The sequence below is a fragment of the Venturia canescens genome, chromosome 6 (assembly GCF_019457755.1).
Source record: "Venturia canescens isolate UGA chromosome 6, ASM1945775v1, whole genome shotgun sequence".
Classification (NCBI taxonomy): Eukaryota; Metazoa; Arthropoda; class Insecta; order Hymenoptera; family Ichneumonidae; genus Venturia; species Venturia canescens.
Window position 1 is genome coordinate 2,227,005 of NC_057426.1, and position 20,759 is coordinate 2,247,763.

Genomic DNA, 20,759 nt, shown 5'->3' on the forward strand with positions numbered 1-20,759 from the left:
GGCGAATAAATTCACGTGTATATGAGAAAAATTATATTTGGATGAGGATTAAAAAATGTATTAAAACTAAAAATCATGGAAACGAGTAAACTTACCTTGCTTTCGATTTTCGAAACGAACGACGACTAAAAGCTTGAAGAATTTCTTCAACGAGGATGACGAGGAGAAAGATTAAGGATTCGTGATAATTAAATAAAAAACAAAAGATATTCGTCGTTCTGCTAAGAATCACGTTTCGTATCGTTTATTGAAATTGATCATCTTTAAACTCGCACATGATTTCTCCGAGTTGCTTTCTCCTATCGTACACATTTCCCATTGTTATTCTTCCTTATCGAATGATTCTCTTCTTACATTTATTTATATCATCGTATCATTCAAACTTTGCTCGTATTTTATTTTACTTTTACGTTTTTTTCACTTTTTCTTCGTTCTTCCATTCGTCAATTTGTTTTTCCACTCTCTCTCGCTCTCTCTCTCTCTCTCTCTCTCTCTCACAGACGCACACATTCAGAGGCATATACACGGGCACATAGCGACATAAAACACTCGGGGCGGGGGGATTTGAGGGAGACGGAAATGGGCGGGAGGGGGAGGGGTCGAGAAGCTCTCAATATAATATTTACAATTCTCTCGTATCAACGACGACTTTAATCCAACCGTCGGACGTATAAAAATATGACAGTATGAGACGCACTCGCGATTCGCGATACTCCGCCGTGCGTGGTCGTTTCCGTGTTTGTGTTCGTGTTCCGCGAAGTGTGTGCACACGCGCGCGACTGTGTACGCGAGAGTGTGTGTGTGTGCGCGCGCGCGCGAGTCCGTATTTCGCTTTGTTTTATTGTTTTCTTTTTTCTCCTATTTTTGCTTCAACGCCCAATTATATACAATGTGTACATAAATTCAACGAGTGGTATGTATATATACATATAAATGTATACATATATACGTCCTACTTGTAGTATTGCCCGAGCAATAATAATAATAATAATAATAATGATGATAATATTAATAATAGTTGTTATAATGAGGGGAGAAATGACAAATTTCGAATGAAATTTTTATCTACGTACTTTCTTTTGCAGCTTTATAAAATTGGGGAAATGGGACGAGGCGGGATTGGGGGTTAAAGAAGAAAAAAAAATCATCGATGAACAGTTAGAAATAGAAATTGGCATGAAAACGTACGTGCAACGTCCCCTGGGACTCGTAAATTATATCACTTTGAAAAACTATCTCTTCCCGCACCACGGCAACAACAACAACAACAATATCAATGATATAATATAATAATAATAATAATAATAATCAACATCAACGTAATCATGATGATGAGAGTGATAAAATAAAAAATAATCGTTATAACATTAATGACTATATTTACACTTGGGCGGAGGTCTCACTCTCTCTCTCTCTCTCTCTCTCGCTCTTTCTCTCTCTCTCTTTCTCTCTGTGTTGATGCGGTCGTGTGAAATGTACAACACCGCGTGTTATCGTATTGCAAAAATTGATAGTTTTCTTTCTGACGATGAAAGTTATAAAATTTGCATCGTTGAAACGCACAGGGCGCGAGTACTCGGTTCGTTTTCAACGTTGCGTTAACTCGATACTGGGTCAAAGTGATGAGAATTTAGTTTTTTTTATTTTTCTTGGATCTCGATAGTGTATCTTGATTCCGAAGGAAAATAATGACAAGATAAAAAAAATAGTGAAATTGTAAAAGGATCATGTGATAATAACGAACGAAGATGATGCTCGATGCATTTCAACTGTGCAAACTTCGATACGGTTGAATACGTGTCTGCGTTAGTGTGCATTTGTGTGTGCGAGTGTGTGTGTGTGTGTGTGTCTTGTCAGCTTTTTTATATGTTCGTATTTGTGTGTCATTTCCTTTACCTCGTAGCTCTCTCTCTCTCTCATTAGTACATGACCTCGTACACGGTGGCTTTCTTGTCACCCGAGCCCGTAACGATGTACTTGTCGTCGGCTGAAATGTCGCAGCTCAGCACCGAGGAGGACTCCTTCGACTGAAAGTAAATGAAGAAAAAGGGTTATGGGAGAAAATACAAATCATGAAAATGTAACTTTGAATGAGCGCGGAAAAATTTCGACCAATTCGTCTACGTGAGCCGGACGAGTCGAGCTCGTAAACTCAATCGTGGCTTTCACTGCATACAAAATAAAAAGACGTTCCGGCTAAAGGCCTACACCAGAAATCATATTTTTCTGCAGACACCTTAGTTTTGACCTGCACGAAATTACCCAGAAATCGTACGTCCGAAAGAACCAGTTATTTGAAAATTTTATGGATCCAACATTTGCTTTTCCTAAACTCATTTTTGGCTCATAAAAGAGTGTGACTTCGCGAATGCTTTGTAGCGGAGAAGGAAACAAAATACTACGAATTGGTGAATTTTTACGTAAATTTGTGAGAAGAAGCAAAGTATTCCCCTGGCAGACTTCGAGGCATTACTATACCTCCTGTGTACGCGATTGCTCTCGGTCGCCCCCTTCGACCAGGGCTCTACATACTTGGGAGTATGGCATCGGAGTATGGGAAATGAAAGGGGGGGGGGGGGGGAGAGAGAGAGAGAGAGTTACCGATTCAAAGTGCGTGCGTGCCTGGGTAGCCGGGATATCTAACAAGTAGTAGCCACGATAGGTGGAGTACATGCATGTAAACATGAACACTCGCTCGAGGACGTCGTTACACGTCGGCAGGAGGATCAGGAGAGGAATGAGAGAGGGTGCTTACCGCCTCTCGACCTCACTGGAATTAAATTTCCACTTCTCCCCGATTTCTCCCTAACTCCATAACTCTGTCTCTCTCCCGGTCTTTCTCTATCCCGCCGAATAACCGGCACCTCTCGTGCACGGTATAATGATGCCCGAGGGTTTCCACCAGAGGAGTATACGAAAGCACCGCGGGTTCTTGGCGCAATATTTTTCAAATGTGTGTTTGATTAATTGAGCCAAAAGATATGGACGAGATTGATTTCTCGGGATGATATAATTGAAAATACGACGCTGAAGTTTGCAACGTTGGAGTCCAACGAAATAATTGAAAAAAAGATTCGTATTAGCAATTTTTTTATTTCACGAATCCATTGGTGTAAGTTGAAAAACTACGAATTGCAAATTCGGCAGGGAACAAATTGGAGATTTACTGTAATTATTGGAGAGTTTTTTTTTAGAACGTTTCGTTGGACTCCAACGTTGGAAACTTCAGCTTCATTTGAAAATATAATTGGATAAGAAGGTGAGATACGAAGTAAGAATTGATGGAGCGTAGACGCGAATGAAATTCGGCAAGATTGAAAACACGTGTTACCTGGAATATCGAGGCTCCGTAAGGTGTGCGCCAGGCATTGAGAAGATTGTCCTTGCCAGTGGAGACGAACCATTTTCCACAGGAGGCAAATCTCAACGACAGTACGCAAGATTCGTGAAGATGTAATTGGTACTTGTCGGGTTTGGTGGCGTGCAAAACTTCGACGTTTGAATTTTCCATGCCAACGGCGAGCCATTCGCCGGTCGGACAATAGCCGAGTGAGAATATTTGCGAAGTGAAGTCGTGCTGTTGGAGTTGTCTGCCCTCGCGAAGGTCCCACGATCTAACGGTGTTGTCGAGTCCACCGGTCCACAATTTGGAGCCGTCGGCGGAGATGTCGATGCACGATGCGCCATCGGTGTGTCCCTGGAATTGTCTTACGAGCGTTTGATTCTGGAGATCCCAAACGGCGATGTTACCGTCGCTGCAACAGCTGAAGCAGACCTTCGAGTCGGGGGATATCGCGAGAGCGTAACAAGCCGGCGCGGACGAGGTTAATTCGGCCTTGATCCTCGGCGTCGGACTTGCCAAATCCCATATACTAAGTTGACTCGCTTCACCGCCAACGATCAATGTTCTACCGTCCGGTAACAACTTAACCGATCTAATATAATTGTCCCGCTGAAGACAGTCCAATTGGGATACTGGCTTAGCGCTTCCACCGGTACCCTGACCAATGTCCCATACTTTAACGCAACCCTTGCCACCGGTGTAAACGTATTTCGTTGGATTTGATATCGTTACGGCGCACACAACCTCCCCGTGAGTGAGCGTGTTTATCTGTCGCGCGTGCCGCGGTATGCCCGGCCCTATAAGGGCATCCGGGGGAAAGGGCACCGGCTGCATTTGACCCTCGCTCGGCACGTGGAAGCTGTACGCCCTGCAAAAGCCCCAATTGGGTATTATCAAATGAAGGAACCTCGGTGTAAGAGCTTATTCTAGGGGAGGGAGGAGAGAAAATCGGAAGCAGGCAATTCCGTTGGATCGAGTATTACAAACGTATTTACTCGATTGAAAACAATGCAAAAGTATACTTGAGAGAATTAATATGTAAATATAAACCGTTGATTAGATTCAACGATGCCGAATAAATTCGATTTACATGTGGAAAAATACTGTTAAGATAAATCGAGGCATTGATCTTATCAGCCAAACTCGATTATTGTCAGACCGTTTTTAATGTAAAGCACAAAAATGTTGGTAACAACGATAAGAAACGAGAGATAAAACTTACGGCTTTCCGCCAGGTACGCCGATGGATCCGGCTGGCGCTCTCATCGCTGCGTGAGGATCGTAAAGTTGTTGAAGAGAAGGTGGACCTCTTGGCGCCCCATAACCGTTGTAAGCCATCATATCAACGTGCGGATGGAGTCCACCGGGTGGCATATGATGAGGCGGTGGTCCGGGTGGATAATGCGGTGGATAAGCACCAGCGACCCCGGAGGGTGGTGGTCCCTGAAGAAGTTTCGCCGAACTCGTGGCTTTCAAGCCCCCCGTGCTCCCGCCCGAAGCTGAGGTCGGTGTCATGGGTTTTGAAATCGGGGTCGTCGGCTTTTCTCGTTCTTCCATTTTCTTCGCCGAGGGCGTACTCGCGTTCGAGCTCGTGCCACTTCGCGGCGAATGCGGAGGCGCGTCTTTTTTTGCTTGTGCTCCAGAATTCAAGGACGAACCGCCGACCTTGTCGAGACCATTTTCACGGGGCGAGGACGTCCCGTTGACTGCGGGGCTCGGCGGACCTTCGCTGCCATCGTCCACCACCAAATCCGGGTCACTCTTCTCACCGTCGCTCTGTCAATCAAACCTTCCAACGTTAACTTCTTCATCGACGAAATAGCTATTTCGCGTCTATTCCAAATTCATTTATTTTCATCAATCACTCACGTGTCCGATGTCCTTGTCCTGTTCCTTCTTCATCTTCTTAATGTGCATCGGATGATCGTGATGATTTTGCGAGTGATGCTGATGAAGTGATTCCTGGGGCGTTCTCGGCCTGCTGTATTTATCGCCGGGGGATATCGAGCTCCTCTGCATAAGAAATCACACGAGCAAAAATGATTCATCAGACGAAGCGTCCCAACTGTATTTTCATAGGAAGAAACATTATCGGAGCAAAATCTCTTCGGGGCGGGGGCATTTTCTGGAAAACCTCTAATTGTGTTTCCCCTCGATTCCGCTCGTTCTATTTCACTATTGATTCTGTTGATTCAATGAGGAGGCTGAAGATAAAAAACAAAGAAAAACTTTTCGACACTGTCCAAAGTTTGTGAATCTGGCTCCCTGTTTTAGTGACGATTCATATTTGTACCCGGGCGTATAGAACGAAGGGGGCGGGGGGGACTCGGCAAGAGTTTCATTCGAGCTCCCCAAGCGTCAAAGAACATAAACGGAATGCTCGATATCCATTATCGGTGTGCGGGCGTGTGCGAAGCGAAACGGTTCCGATAAAACGATAATATTCGGTAACCGGGTGCGTGTAGTGTGTATCGACGGGTTTATGACACGCTCTCTCCCATTCGGCTCCCCCCGATCTCGATACGTAAACGGCTGGGACGCGGTTTATCTCATGTTTCGAACTACCTGCTTTTATTTCGCGCACTTTATCACTCGCTCCAGGCCTCCATATTTTTTTCAAAAACTATATCCTTTTTCACATTTTTTTTTCGGCAAATGAAAAAATTTGTGAAATAAAAACATTCACCGAAATAAGAAGGAATCGAGTTTCGAACGGGATTCAACATTGTTTTTCGGATACATAAATTTCCAGAGTCACCGACGCTTCGCCAACCGTTACAGCGGATATTTGTCGAGCCACGTCCAAAGAAGAAAGGAAAATTTCATGTTCGCCCCCGTTCGAAATTATTATGACTTCCGCGATGACTCATCGATCATCATTTCTTCTTTTAGCTGAAACCTCCAATCCCCGAGCGTTTCCATTGGTCAGACCGGTATCAATATTGTTCGTATGGGTTACCGGTTTATGATTGACCGGAGCAACAATAAACGCTTTGTTGCATTAATTACGAGGCTATAGACGACTCGCAGTGATCGTGTGTACGGTCTCTTGAACAAGAGTGTTCCTGTGTGAGGGTACACACGTCGCCCGTTCTAGAGACGCGTATTCCCGGACCTGACATCTTCGCCGATCGATACGGAGATATATCTCTATACGAAATTGGTTTCTCTTATACAACCGAGTCCTAATTAGCCTTCAGATTCGAGGAGCCGAGGATATCTCAAGCGGACAAAAGCCTGTGTGTCCGAGCGAAACGCACAAAGAGCCTCCACGGTGACAATCGATATGGCTCGATGTACCGAACTCACGATCGTGGGGAACCCGGATCAAGAGACTTTTTTTCATTGAGTTTTGCTCCTGTGAATCGAGCAAAGTGTATTTACGAATAATTAACAATAAATGATTGGGTGACGGCGACGAGCTTACGTCATTTTTTTCTGTTTCTATTCCAAGGGAATTGCTACTGTTTTTTGTTTTTTTTTTTTTCGATTTTTCAGTTTAAAAAATGTGTTACACGAAAACGAAACTGATTCGACGGTACGGATTGATGGGGGGGGGGGGGGGGGGAATATTGTGAAAATAGTGAAATTGAAATGAAATCGCGGGCTTAAAATTCCTGATTTCGAATCCAACGACTTTCGAAGAGGAACACACGCGCGCGAACTCAAACACGATGCGATCGACGAGGAATTCGTGTTTCCATGATTCTCGATGCCGTGTTTTTTCACTGTCGAAATAAATAACGATTCGTTCGGTCGTAATAATAGCCCGTTGCCCGAAAAAGTCAACAAGATTTATCGCGTTCGAACACACAACGATGAAGTGAAATTTGGGTGTGTATGGACGAATGATGATAAATATTCGAAACAGAAACCTAAGTTTCGTGGCAAACGTTTTATTCGTTTGGTAAAATACGTTCGTTTGAAAAAAGTGCTGTTTTCGTTAATAGAAAGAAAAAAAAACTGAACCGAGTTGAATCGACGTTCGCGAAAGGAAAAATGTCGTTCGGTCGATGAGGAATGAATTCGGCAGAGTTTGACGATGAAATGGGAATGCAGGATAATTAAATTGAAACTCAACTGGTCTTTCCGTGGCTTTTAGTAAAAATTCTTCCGCCCCGAGTGTGAAAGCGCGTGGTATCATTTACGATCCAAGTCGTTTAATAACGTCGTTGGCGCTACAGCAGCGAGGCGAGGGTCGAGTTCGTGGCCAAATAGTCGAATCTCTTCTCGTAAGTTCGCGAAACGGTGATCGTGGCAATTGAATATTTTTTATCGGCTGGTTTATCGGGGTTTGTAAAGGTAAGAAAAAAAAGTCCGCGCGCAACGAAAGGGCTGCGGGCAATTTTCAAGGATTCGCATTTCGCTCGGATGCGCGGGCCAGTTTCGTAGAGAGGCAAATTCGCCAAGAGTTTGCAAAGTCTAAAAGTAACTTGGAAAGTCGCGAAAAAAAAAAGGCTTCTCGTAGTCCTAAATGGAAAAGTCCGGAATGTCCAGAGATTTTTCTCAGGCTTCTTCGTTGTAGGGGGAAGCTGGCATGTGTCCGAACAATACATAAAAGAGAAAAGAGAACGGAGCTCTCAATACAGCGCGAGAAGGTTCAATGGGAAGGGAGAAAAAGAAAGAAAATGGAGGAGATAAAGAAGGCACACACTCGGGAACGGAGTTCTATCTGCGAAATTCCCTGGGGCGTTTAAGAGTGAGCGAGGCGAAGAGGGGTTGAAATGGCAGAATTTATCTGGGGTGGGATGCGACCACTGAGGCATAAGAACGAAAATAAAGTAAAAGAAATACATATACGCGTTGAAAAAAGAAGCGAGGAGAAGGGAGATGGAAAAAGATTGAAAAAGAAAGAAATACGAATATCAACAGAATGAAAATACAGGGATGGGAATAATCGCGGAGAGTACACACACGCGAGATAAGAATGAGAGGGAGAGGAGGATCGTTTGGGTTGGGTGATAGAGATTACAGAGTGCGGAACGAGAGAGGGAGAGCGCACGAGGCGTGGGAGACGGAAAGAGCGAAGAATAAGGGCCCCGAGGCGAACGAGACAACGGTGGAAAGACTGTGATCGAGATACTGGAAAGAGGAAATGGAAGGAAAAAAGGAGGAGAAGGAGAAGAGAGTAGAATGATGATGATGATGATAATAATAATAATAATAAATGAAGAAGAAAAAAAGAATGGAGAGAGAGAGAGAGAGAGAAAGATTGAAAAAGGTAAGAGAGAAGACAGCCCCGAGGACGTGGGGAGTTATACGTGGTGAGAGAGCAAAAATAGAATGACGAAAGAATGAGAGAGGGCGTTGATGGGCGTTCCAGCGGTCTCGCGATGATTACAGACTCGGCAAACCTATAATACTCCCTTTTTATCTCTCCCTTTTCTCCTTCTCGCCGTTTCTTTTTTGCTCTCTTTTTGCCGCCATTTTTTCAAATATTATTTCTCTTCTCTCTTCATATTTGTCTCAAACGTCTTAAATGTTCTTAAAAACGGCGAATTTCCTCGTCGGATCACCGAATTCAATAAAGCGAGTCCGGCGTAAAAATAAGTCAAGTTGTCGTCGAATCAGTTCCGAAAACATTTCGATAATTCGTCAGATTCGTCATGACGGAATTAACGAAAAAGCAGAAAAAAAGGTCATTCGTCGTTCAACGAGGATCATCGAAAAATGTCCGGCTACCATGTAGGAGAGAAAAACGCGAAAAAAAAAAAGACGCGAGAAAAAAATGCGGGTAATCCTGTGAAGCACATGACGCTAATTGGAAAAGCTCTCGATGACAGAATCAACCTTAATACGTGATAAAAAAAAATAGAGGGGGGGGGGGGGGGAGAATGACGAAAAAAAGCTTTGAAAAAATGCAAAAATCAACTCACGTGTCGTTCCTCGGTGGAGCTGAGCCCTGAAACATACACAAAAAGAGAACAAATTCGCATTAATACGGAGTAAAAAAAATGCAACGAATCACATTTGTTTCGAGATAGATCGAGAGGCTACAACAGAGCGGAAAAGTGTGCAGAAGGAGCAGCGGATGGGAGGGTAGGCAGGAAGAGAGAAAAAATCGTTGAAAAATCGTCAAACGGTAATCATCATCGGGAGAGAGGTCGTTGAAAATGTTTTATCGCTTCGGCAATGTTTGAAACGCTCGAGAGTGATTAAAACGAAAAACGCAAAACGAGAGGGGTAAAAAGGGGGAAAAAAACGTTCGAATCACACGGATATTGGATAGTGGCTCGTGTGTTCCCTGGAGTGCGAGAGGGCTTGGCACAGCGCGCGCGCGCGCGCTCCGCGCCATATTCCCTCAATCCAACATCCCAATATTTATTATTTTATTTTTTACCGAAAAACATAATATTACAGCGGAAACTCCCTCCGGCGTACATCCCGATCGTCCAGATGGACCGGAAGTGGAATCTGTCTGTGTAAATGGACACGTAAAGCTCGTAGCGAAAATGTGTAACTGTATTATTCGCAACGAGGAGAAAGAGCGAGCCGGGGACGAGAGGTCGCACACGCAAATAAAAAGGGTAGAATACTAATATAACGAAGTACGCTTTGGGGGATGAATTTTCAATGGGGTTAGCAGTCAGCCTACAGACCTGGGGCTGGGGGGAGGCGAGAGGAAGAGTTTTTGTATAAGCGATCTCCATGCATATTCATGTCGGCAATTTTCACAAAAACGAAACTACCCGAACACACGGACACACACATTTATGGAGATTTGTCCCTGTAAACTCTCTTCTTGTTCCCCTTTGTGGAGCACTCTCATTCCTGCGTGGGCATTTTTCATGTGTCCAGTAACGCGCAGAGCGAGGCAAAAATTCATGCAGCTCCGCCATTAGAAAACACGCGGGGGAGCCTCGCGCTCGACTCAACCATCCAAACCGGATACCAGTGGGGAGAAGCTTTAAAAAATTTCCACCTGAGCGTGATTCTCACAACGTTAGTCAGCCGCGAAAATTCAGTTTTTTTTCCCCCGCAGAGCCCGGATCCCCCCTCTTTCGCACGAGCGCGTATATATTAATTTTCTCGCTTCAGCCTCAACTTTTATGCAACGCGGTGTCTCTCGCCCCTCCTTTTCTACGCATCTGTACGCCTCCCTTTCCATACGTACGTATATATACGAGAGGAACAAAACCGACACTCCCGGGTGTCTGGTCTCTCGGTAGCTCGTTGACTACGCTCTTTTAAACCTTTTTTTTTATTATTTTCAACCCCCTGTCTGGTCTCCCTCGCTCATACAGTTTCTAACGCCCTCCCTATTTGCTCTCTCTCTCTCTCTCTCTTCCCCTCGGTATTTCTCGCGTGCAACAATGATCCGAGGGCTTTTTACGCTCCAGACCGGCGGGAGATCAAACGACGCGCGTACGCAGGAGGCTCGCGTGAAAAGTTAAAATAATTTTAAATGAGGGAATAAATGAAAAGGAAAAGAGAACAAAGCCGGGTTCGTATAGCGAGCGGAAAGACGAACCAATGAATATTCAGATGCACACGCTCATTTGAATATTGAAAAAGTACAATTGACGCGTGAAAATGTGGAGAAAAAATTAATTTATCCCAATGGATTTTGTGTGTTTACTCACTCGTGTTATCAATCGAATAATTTTTGGTGGGAAATGGGAAAAAAACATCAAGTTTGCGAGGTCGGGGCCCAACGAAACGATCTGAAAAAACTCTCCAACAATTCCAGTAATTCTCCAATTCTGTAACCAGCCTAATTCTCCAATTCGTTGTTTTTCAGTCTAAATCAATGATTCGTGAAATAAAAAATGTTATTTTCGTCGATCTCGTTGGACCCGAACGCCGCAAACTTGAGCATCGTAAAAAAAAAAGGTAAATCCGATAGATTCTTACCTCCGTTACTTTTGAGATCATCGGGCTGTCCTCTGTGAAGATCAGGTTTGCCGAGCATCGAGAGCGGATGGGCACCGGAGGCGGCGGGTGTCGTTGCAGAGCCGGGTGTAATGCCCAAGCTCAGTAGGGCCGCCGAAGCGGAAGTCGGTACGGGGAGACCAGCGCCAGGTCCGAGTGCCGGAAGCCCGGGTAAGCCGGGATGAGCACCGAGGGCAGCTCCCGGTGGCAATTGTTGGGCGTGCATTTGTTGCAAAAGTCTCGGTATATCGGGCCTCTGTTGCTGAGGAGAAAAAAAATGCTGAGCGTTACTCGTTTTGTAAAAAATATTTGTTAAATCATGAATATTCAAACATACTCAAAGTCAATGCCAAACGAGACATAACCGAACAATTTTTTCTTAGTAAAAAAAAAAAAAAACTAAAAGGGAGAAACAATAAATAAAAAGATCAACACAGTGACGTTCGGCCAACTTCCCAAATACAATTTTGCAGCGATAAACAGCCCGAGTGATTTGGAGCTCGTGGCAAAAACCAATACATTATAATACTAGACAAATTGGTATGTTAACAGAAGCACAATAATATACCGAACAAATGTTGTATTCGCACGCATGAAAATCATTCGGAGCTGCGGTAGTTTCCCATACGCCTAAACGCACGTGCGCACCAGGGAGGCAGCTCCGTATACGCGTTTACGAGAAGCGTGTACCGCGTCGTTCATCCCTCGCGCCGAGTGCAAAACCGGAAGGGAAGGAGAGGACGATCGTGGGGATCTGCACTCGAGTATTTGTCGTCGGTGCATACAGCCAGTCCCGAATACGCGTCCATATAAAGGGGGCGGGCGGGGTCGGACCGAGAGGACGAGGATGAGGCAAAGGCAAGCGTGTGCAACAGGACAATTTGCACCGTACAATAATAATAGTACGGGGGCGCGCGCACACACACGCCGCCGCTATCTAGAGATATAAATATGTTGAATAAGCGCGCATCGGAAATGGAGTAATGGCAATTGAAATGGCGTAACGCTAATCATTTGTCCGAACGAAGGTTGAGGGACGTCGATGGACGCGAGGCGTTCTCGCTTCGAAGCCTGAATCCCAGCCCATTACGATCTCGTTCTGTGAGTACGAGGGAGGCGAGGAGAAGGAGGAGGTTTTCGCGGCATTTTCGGCAGTGGCAATAGCGCGGGAGCCCTCGTCGGCTTTCCGTAGTAAAGGGACGGTGCAAGCAGGGCGGCGGCAAGGGTGTTACGAATCGTAAAAGAGCGGGAGAAAGAGCCAGAGAAGAGGGTTGTATACGGGCGGAGTGAGAGTGGATATTACGGCGGTCGGGATTTGGGTTCTATCCTCGCCGGTGGCCGATAAACTCGTTACGCTCCCGAATCCTGCTTATCGCGGATTTCACTTATAGGCATTTAGGGGTCGCCCGCCCCTCGTGTGCACCGAGGGCGTGCGAGCAAGAGAGGTCGAGTGCTGAGCGAGAGAGAAACCGAGAGAAATACTCGAGTCGGGCCTGCTTTCGACGAGGAACTTTGCGCCCTGTTGTAAGGGTGAGATTAACTCAAGCGAGAGAACACGCATACGGAGGGGTGACACGAAGAAGGGGCGAGCGGAAGGAGCCCGAGTGAGAGGGACGTAGAAACGAAGCCTTCGTTCGCAGGGCCCGGGGGGCTAGCACGAAACCCGCCGAGACTAATTCACTTCTCGTCTCCACCTCGCTCTCCGCGTTCGCCGTCTCTCTTCCTCTCCGGCACCAGAATCGCAGCAGAGCTCTGCCATTTGAACCTCTCGTTCGAGAATGTCATGGCGATCGGGTTTCGAGAGCAATAGTCGTTTTCGCGATAGGGGTCGCCGACCACGCCACCACGAACGAACGCCCGAAGGGGCTTTCTCCCCCCGCGTGTTAAGACTCCATCCGCCACTCACGCGCGCACAAGCGCACACACACACACACGCACACGTGCATTTATACATGTAAACCAAACCCAAAGTTGATCTCGCGTTATGGGGAATCCCCACGTACTACCTAAAATCCAATCGGTCTTTCACTGTGTACTTTCACTATATACGCATCGAGAGGAGGCTTCCATAGAAGCACCCTATTTTCATCGCATTATACACACAGTCAGCCGCACAGTCCGAGTCGACGATTCGAATCGATGCGCCGAACGGGCGAGAAGAGCGTTAACTCCAAGCTCGCACCGAGTCCCACAGTGCACGCCCGTTTCATTTCGAACAAATCCGTCCCCGCGCGCGTATTTTACGTACACAATATATCCGCGTGTGTGCGCGCCATTCGTGCGTCCGTACAGAGGGGATGTTGGCCTGTGCATATAGGTATGCGATACGCGCGTCACGGTAGGATGCCAATTGCAATTCGTTCGGGTATTAACTTCTGGGATATAGGATCGGGACTCCATTAAGCCTATTGGCCGGATCGAGTATACATCTCGTCGATTAAATCCGCTCGTTCTCTCAGCAAGCTTTCTACGGACGCCTGGGCATGTATATATATGCGTCAACGATATCCCATATCCCGCGTTTGTCCTAACTCATCGCTCTACTTGTATGAAAACTCTCTTCACCCCTTTGCATTTTTTTTCTCGACGAGCTTCGCGTCTGTCCCATGCGGATTTGCACCCCGCGAGTGCGCGCACACGCGCACGTCTCTCTTGGTGGTGTGCCGGAGTAAAAAATGGCGAAAACGAAATGTGTACCGAGGGCTGAAAGTTGTGGGCGAATTACGAAGAAACGTTGTTCCTGCATAATTTTCTTGTTTAGTTTCATTTACGCGTTATGAAAAAGCATTGAACGCGCGACCTCGAGTCAGGAAGATATTGTGGGGGTTTGTTCAAATTCTGAAACTTCGCGTCGGAAATACTCGGCTGGGATTACGGTGGAATTGTTATCTCCACTTTTTGGTAAGGGGGGTGCATTTTTTTCAACAGTTTTTCAGGAGCGTCTCTGAATTTCACAAATATTGTTGTTGTTGTTGTTGTTGTTGTTGTTGTTGTTGTTGTTATTGGTGAATTTCGTGTGCGTGTTGATAAAATGTGAGCTAATCAATACTCAAATCCGAATAAACTTGTATTTGGCGTTTGGGTATTTACCGAGCTGGCGTGTACCTACAATTATTAATAAATAATTAGAGGCGAGGAGAGGATGGGACGAGGATGAAATGGGAATTTGATGCTAGTGAGAGTTCTCTTGCGCGACCTCGAGACCCCGGTCATCAAACGCGAGCGTAATGGTCTCAAATGAGATTTAACGCGCCGTGAGTAATCCGCGCGGCATCAGCGGTGAAAGCGCATCCAGTTTAATATCGAAGATAAAGAGAAGCCCGCTCGTCCTCTCTTTCTACCTTTGTACGAGGTTTAATTTACGATGGGCGCACAAATTCTTCGCAAATGCATACGAAATTCATTTAGAGCCTATAACTCGTTGCGTCATCGAAGTCAATCAAGGGGAATGAAGCGATTCGCGTCATAAAATTGCCGATGAGACTTCATGCGTTGTCCAAAACGTATCAATTAAATTTTCTGCGGCCAGCGCGACGGTAAATAGATCAATTGAGAATCTGCAATGCTTCAGCGAGAGCCCGCGATCTCAAATGAGAAAATCTACAACCAAGAAGCGAGGAAAAGAGGGCGAGAGCAAACGCGAGAATAAGGAAAAATTTGGAGGGATGACTCGAGTACAACCAATTCTCGACCGGGTGCTCGCGGTACCCAAAAAAAACGAGGACGAACCCTACGAATGAATATAAACCCGAACGCGAATGGACGTATACACGGCATGCGTGTATTATTCCACTATTTTGTCCTGCCAATCATCCCCTTAAGAGATTCCCCTCCGGATTTGCTCGAACATTGAAGCTCGTACGAGCAAACAGAGGGGGCGAGAGAGATCGGTGCAGAGAGTGGAACCGAGTGTGAGATGATCGGTAGATGGGGCGATAAAGGAAGATAGAGAGAATCGTTACACACCAGAAAAGCCTCAGCAGTCCCCGTTGCTTGGGGTGTTATTAAACGAAATATTGATTCAACCCCTGTTTACCGAGTATAATACATATTCATAGTGAAACGGGGGGACCTGGGAGGGGGAGAAGAGGGTGAGCGAAAGGAGAAAGAGCGAGGAGGGTCGGTGCGATTCGGTCTGTTTGCTCGTGCTCGCTTCCCACTTCGATCCTTCGATCCCTTGCGCCTGTCGGATCCCCTCGATGTATGACGACAAACCGCTCATTCTCCGGCCCTCGAGAGCAGGCCAACCCCCTCATACTTATTTTCGGACGACTGCCTGCCGAAAGTGTCAATCCGTTGGAACAGGTTTTACTCAAATTTCGAGGAAACACTTCTATAGGTTTGGATCCAAATTACGAATGCTTGTGCACACACATGAAATCGCGTAGCGTATTGTGGAAGCGAGGGACAAACTTCAACTGTTTCCGCGCGTTACACATCGCTGGGGTTTATCATCCTTCGTTATCCAATATTTTATGGAGATTCGTCAAAATTTAACCGTCGATGCGGGCGGCTGTGCGACTGGTACTTGAAGGAAGACGCAGGCAATACGAAAGAAAGTGTATATACGAGCGTTTCCAACAATCTGCGACAGATCCATGACTCTGAAGTTTGTAACGTCCAACGAAATGATTTTAAAAAAGCCTCCAATTATTCCAGTAATTCTCCAAGATTTCACGACGCTGAAGTTTGCAACGTTCAAGTCCAACGAAATGATTTTAAAAACCCTCGAATAATTCCACTAATTCTCCAATATCGTGCCCTGCCGAGTGTCCAATTCTTCGTTTGTCGACCTGCAGCTTCGTCGAATCTCGGAAAACATTTATATCCAACTCCCCCGTTCTCTCCTCTCCCTCCTTCATCTCCGTTCCGTATCGAATATGATTCGATCATGCAGTCTCTATCTCTGTAGCACAAGCTGCTCATTGCCCCTCGACTGACGAGCGTCCTCCATACCATTTTGCTACGTCGAACACCGGCCTGCTGCTGCCAGAGGGGAGCGGGAGGACGATAGAGAGAGAGAGAGAGAGAAACTGAGGAGTGAGAGTCCTATAACAACGCCTCGTGTGGCGAGCCTACACGTGTACGAAACGTGTCACAATGTAGCCCACGATCGTTTGAACCGGTTCTCTCGCAGTGCTGTCCGAACCGCGTCGACAAGCATGCGTCAAACTATGCACATATATACACAAAGTATCTACATCCATTCAACTCATCTATAGATATACTCAGTGTGTATATAAACAACTAGAATTTCGAGCGCAGTCATCGTCCCGTACCGTATCATCGAGCATTCGAATAGATCGGTGTTGGCGAGCATATACGGACGGGCGCGGGTGGTGTATTTGTGTTACGTGACGTACGTAGTATGTGCGCTAATGACGGGCCAGTTGGTGGTGTCGAGATATAAAATGTGTGTAACATGTATAGACGCCTCGGTAAATGAGCTCTTTCAGGAACGTTGAGAATCGTGCGGAAGAGTAAACGCGCAACGCGGAAGCGATAATACACTTTGAATCCATCGAATTTATTAGCATCTGTCTGTTCGCTAGTTATTTTGACAACGAGCACGCGGACCTTATTTCGGTCGATCTCTTGTGTATGCGGCCTTCAGGTATTATAGTTTATGGTGGGATACGCACGCAAATCGCAATGGATTAATTCGGTGTGTGGTGGTCCGTGCTATTTTACTGTAACGGCGTTACGAGAAATAGTACGGAAACTCTGGATATGTCCTCGAGGCAACGTCCATGAATCCGTACACACAAAAAGAGCAGAGAAATGCAGCCAGTAATAAAATAATAATATAATACTTACAATTAATACAAGAAAAGAAAATATTTGAAAAGCAGATGCGCAACTCGCGGCGTACCGGATCATACAAGTTAAATCAAAATCGAACATAAACATAATTTGATAACGAAGAAACAATAGATCGCGAAATCCGATGAATCATAAAGTGTGAAAAAAAATTGTTGATTCAATAGCAACTGATGTTATTGGAAAACTTTTTTTCATGTTTTCGGGGAGAATGAATCTGCAGTTCGATCTAAAACAATTTTATTCGTTTAATCATTTTTAACCTCGCGACGATGACATATTTCATTGTCGCCCCCCGTATGCCACATTTCGTTGTTCCGACTTTACGTTCTCAGTGTAAAAAATCATACAAAAATTCAACAAATTCGTTTGAAATCATAGAATTTATAAAAAATTATAAAAACAACGAAATAAACGATAAATCATGAATTTCGTACAAAACTTTATATTCAAAAATAATCAGTTTATAGACCGAACCAGTGTCGAGCAAAGGGAGAGGCGGGGGGGAGAGAAAATCAGATATAGATATACAAATTTATGTTATCTAAACCAAACGGGAACGTACAAGACATAATAACCATGTAGATGTAAATGTATATTGATGAGAGATAGCCGAGTGATTACTGTGACGTTTGCGTGCGTAATAACGCATGCACCGATAATAATGTGCGTCTACGACAACCTCGAGTCCATGCGTCTTTGTACGGGTGTGCGTGTGTCCGCGGACGTGTACATTTACGCATGGAAGGAGGATCATTTGTCGGAGGGTCGCGTCGCGATTTACGGATGGATAATGCACGCGCTCGCTTCTCCGTCTGTTTGCGCACATGCCATTACGGATCTCGCTCTCTCGCTCTGTTCCTCCGTCTCTTGGATTAAGCACCAGGTCCGGGCGCGGTGCGGCATAGCACATCGGAGGGCATACGCACATCCAAGACGATGATTGTATCGAATATTGCGCGAGTCGCCCTCCGATTGCCCATATAACGATACGATCGAGCGTGTTATGAGCGGCAAGCTCGTACATACGTGGACGTCAATCCTCTGGCCGTGTGGATATACCCTCGTAGAGATATGAAACTAGTATTGACGGGGGGCATTCGCGAATGCGTTGCAATCCGTTGCATCGCGAGTGGCGAGTGGCGCGACTCATTGAACGGAGTGTTTCAACTCAGAATTTCGTTCCGTTAGAAAAAATGTCAGTCCCAAACTCCCGCGAGACGAAATATTCCATTGGCGAAAGAATTGAAAAAAATAAAAATCGATTAGTTCGCAATAAGATCGAAATTAAGCGAGTCGTAGAAGCTTCAACGAAACGATTCTCGGAATAAAGGAAAGCTGCGAAAACGTCGATGATTTTTCATTAAGGATGACGATGACGAAAAATATTGGAACCGACTTAAGGAGGAACATCAGCTTCGCGCAGAGTGAGAGGTTACGCAAATAAGAATTGCATTGTTTTTATCTAAATTATCTAGGTCATGTAAACCCCGTTTGCTTTATATTTAAACGGTATTAACCCCCAAAAATACGTCATTTCTGGGTGGAATTTATGTGATATATAAAAAAAATTGCAGAATTAAACGACCTCGAATTTTGCACACATGTTCTTTAGAGTTCAAACTGTGGAATAATACTTCTTTTCTAAACTGTGGAGTTATTTCCCATGCGTAGGTTTCAAAAATTCCAAGTTTATAAATGATTTAGTAAAAAATGGCTGAACGAAATGGTTCAAAAATGGGAGAGGCTATAGAAAAAACATCGAAAAATGTATTCTAAAAGTTTCATCAAGCTATCACGACTTTTCTCAAGCCGATGTTCCTCCTTAATCAAGTTGGTAATGAGAGAATACACGCAGTATTCCTGTAGAAAAGAAAGTGCGGATACGGTGAGCAGCCGCATTCGCATATGCTCACAGACGAATGAATAGACCGTTAGGGGAGAGAGCAGGAAAGCTCGGAACTGAATTATACGGGTACAGAGAGCGTTCGCGAATCCCAATTAAATCGCTTATCGGTGTAATACACACGGGAAAATGAGTGTGGAGTTGCTCCTATTCGCGTATTGCTGCACGCAGCGTTCGCCGATGATGTTTTCGCGCCTAATGCATCCGTGTGTTCGTGCACATTTACGTGCGTGCGCGCCTGCGCACGAGTCCGTGAATCTATGTATGGAGTAAGAACGGCGGGTGTCGAGTGGCGCGAGCCACTGAATTTCAATGCACGCATCACGAGGCACCAAGTACAGTGTGGGAGTACGGCCGTTGCTCGTACACGTATTTATATTGAGGAGGGTCCTCGTGCGTGCGTGCGTGGATCGATTAACAATTATTATTGTCCGCGGATGTGGCTGTTGCGCGTCGAGAAACACAATTAACCAGCCCCCAACTACCCTCTTTTGGATCGGCGATACAAGGATACGCATGGACACATTAAGCCCATCCCCGCCGCGTTAACCCCTTTCGTTCTCTCTTTGTTACTGTCTTTCTCTTAGTCTCATTTGCTCTCTCGCGCGGCATAGCACGCGATGGATTGAAGCAACCGCCAAATGTCGAGTGTACAATTGGGAAAGGCGCGCGTGCGTGCGGCTTGGAATCGACGAGGCTTTATGGGCTCTCGAAATAATTTATGGCGCGCATCGTACGAGTGGGAATGAACGACGATCAACGAGAGCATGCAGTTTCGTTTGTCAATATTAAATGATACTCATCTGCATTGGTATACGGAATTGTTGTTAATATTACAATCAACGAGTTGCATTAGTTCCGGCTTAACCGAAAGGAGGCACGTTCGAAGGCGTATATATTGTTATAACTAATACCAAATCGAATATAAACTTACCCCGACGATCGAATTGAGCTCAGCCATGGTTACTTGTTTCGCACGATCGACCGCAGCGACTACCTGCTGCTGATGGTCCTGCGATAGAAACGGCAGTATCTGGCATATTATAGCGTTCAGCCTCTTCGATATCTCGGTCTGGAAAAAATAAAGGAATGAAAATCTAATTAGACGTGCCGTGATAAAAGGCAGCGAAAAATAAATTGGTAAAAGAATATTTTTCCCGTTAGTAAATCGGTGCTGATTCGGCATCGAGAACAACGCTGAAAATATTGATGTCGGGAACCCCGACGACGGTAACGAGGACTCGAAAAAAAATAGACACGATCGACGAATTAAATCGATCCGGAAGTAGCAAGGGAAGGAGACGACGATCTTATTTTGATTGTGACGTCATAATACAATAAATGAACAAACTTTTCGGAATTCTTAAAACTTTAATATCAACAATTGACTCGACGGCAGCAGAGGCACTTGGGAAAAAAGTTGTCCACCGGTGAACGGTATAAATCGAAATCTACTCGACCGATCCTTTTGAAATTTGACATGCCTTACACACAATTGACTACGAGAGCGTTTCTTCCAATTGTTCATAATTTTATTAATTTTACAATAACAAGTGGGCTCATTTTTTCGGCTAAAATCAGTTTTTTCACTTCCAAGTATCCCAAAAAATCAAAGAAAAAGAAATCTTTTCGTAGATACCTGGTAAATCGCGTAAGGAAGTACCATTTCAAATTTCAAAAGGATCGGTCGAGTAGATTTCGATTTATACTGTTCACCGATGGACAACTTTTTTCTGAAGTGCATCTGAGGAATTGCTATACCATCGAATGAATTATTGATGTTCGGCTTTTAAAAATTCCGAAAATATCGTCTACATA

The 20,759-nt window shown here is 45.2% G+C and overlaps 1 protein-coding gene across 2 annotated transcripts in view; it reads right to left on the bottom strand.

Annotated features, from left to right (window-relative positions):
• Positions 1 to 209: 209 nt before the first annotated feature.
• The window catches only part of LOC122412175 (protein groucho-like), a 64,716-nt gene continuing 44,166 nt past the window's right edge, over positions 210 to 20,759 (bottom strand). For both annotated transcript variants that reach the window (XM_043421539.1, XM_043421540.1), the window contains exons 5-11: positions 19,876 to 20,013; positions 11,198 to 11,477; positions 9,220 to 9,245; positions 5,213 to 5,356; positions 4,566 to 5,119; positions 3,332 to 4,211; positions 210 to 2,027 (exon numbers count right to left, since the gene is read on the bottom strand). In XM_043421539.1, coding sequence (XP_043277474.1) covers positions 1,920 to 2,027; positions 3,332 to 4,211; positions 4,566 to 5,119; positions 5,213 to 5,356; positions 9,220 to 9,245; positions 11,198 to 11,477; positions 19,876 to 20,013 — 2,130 coding nt within the window. In that variant the 3' untranslated portion in view covers positions 210 to 1,919. The remainder of the gene's footprint in view (positions 2,028 to 3,331; positions 4,212 to 4,565; positions 5,120 to 5,212; positions 5,357 to 9,219; positions 9,246 to 11,197; positions 11,478 to 19,875; positions 20,014 to 20,759) is intronic.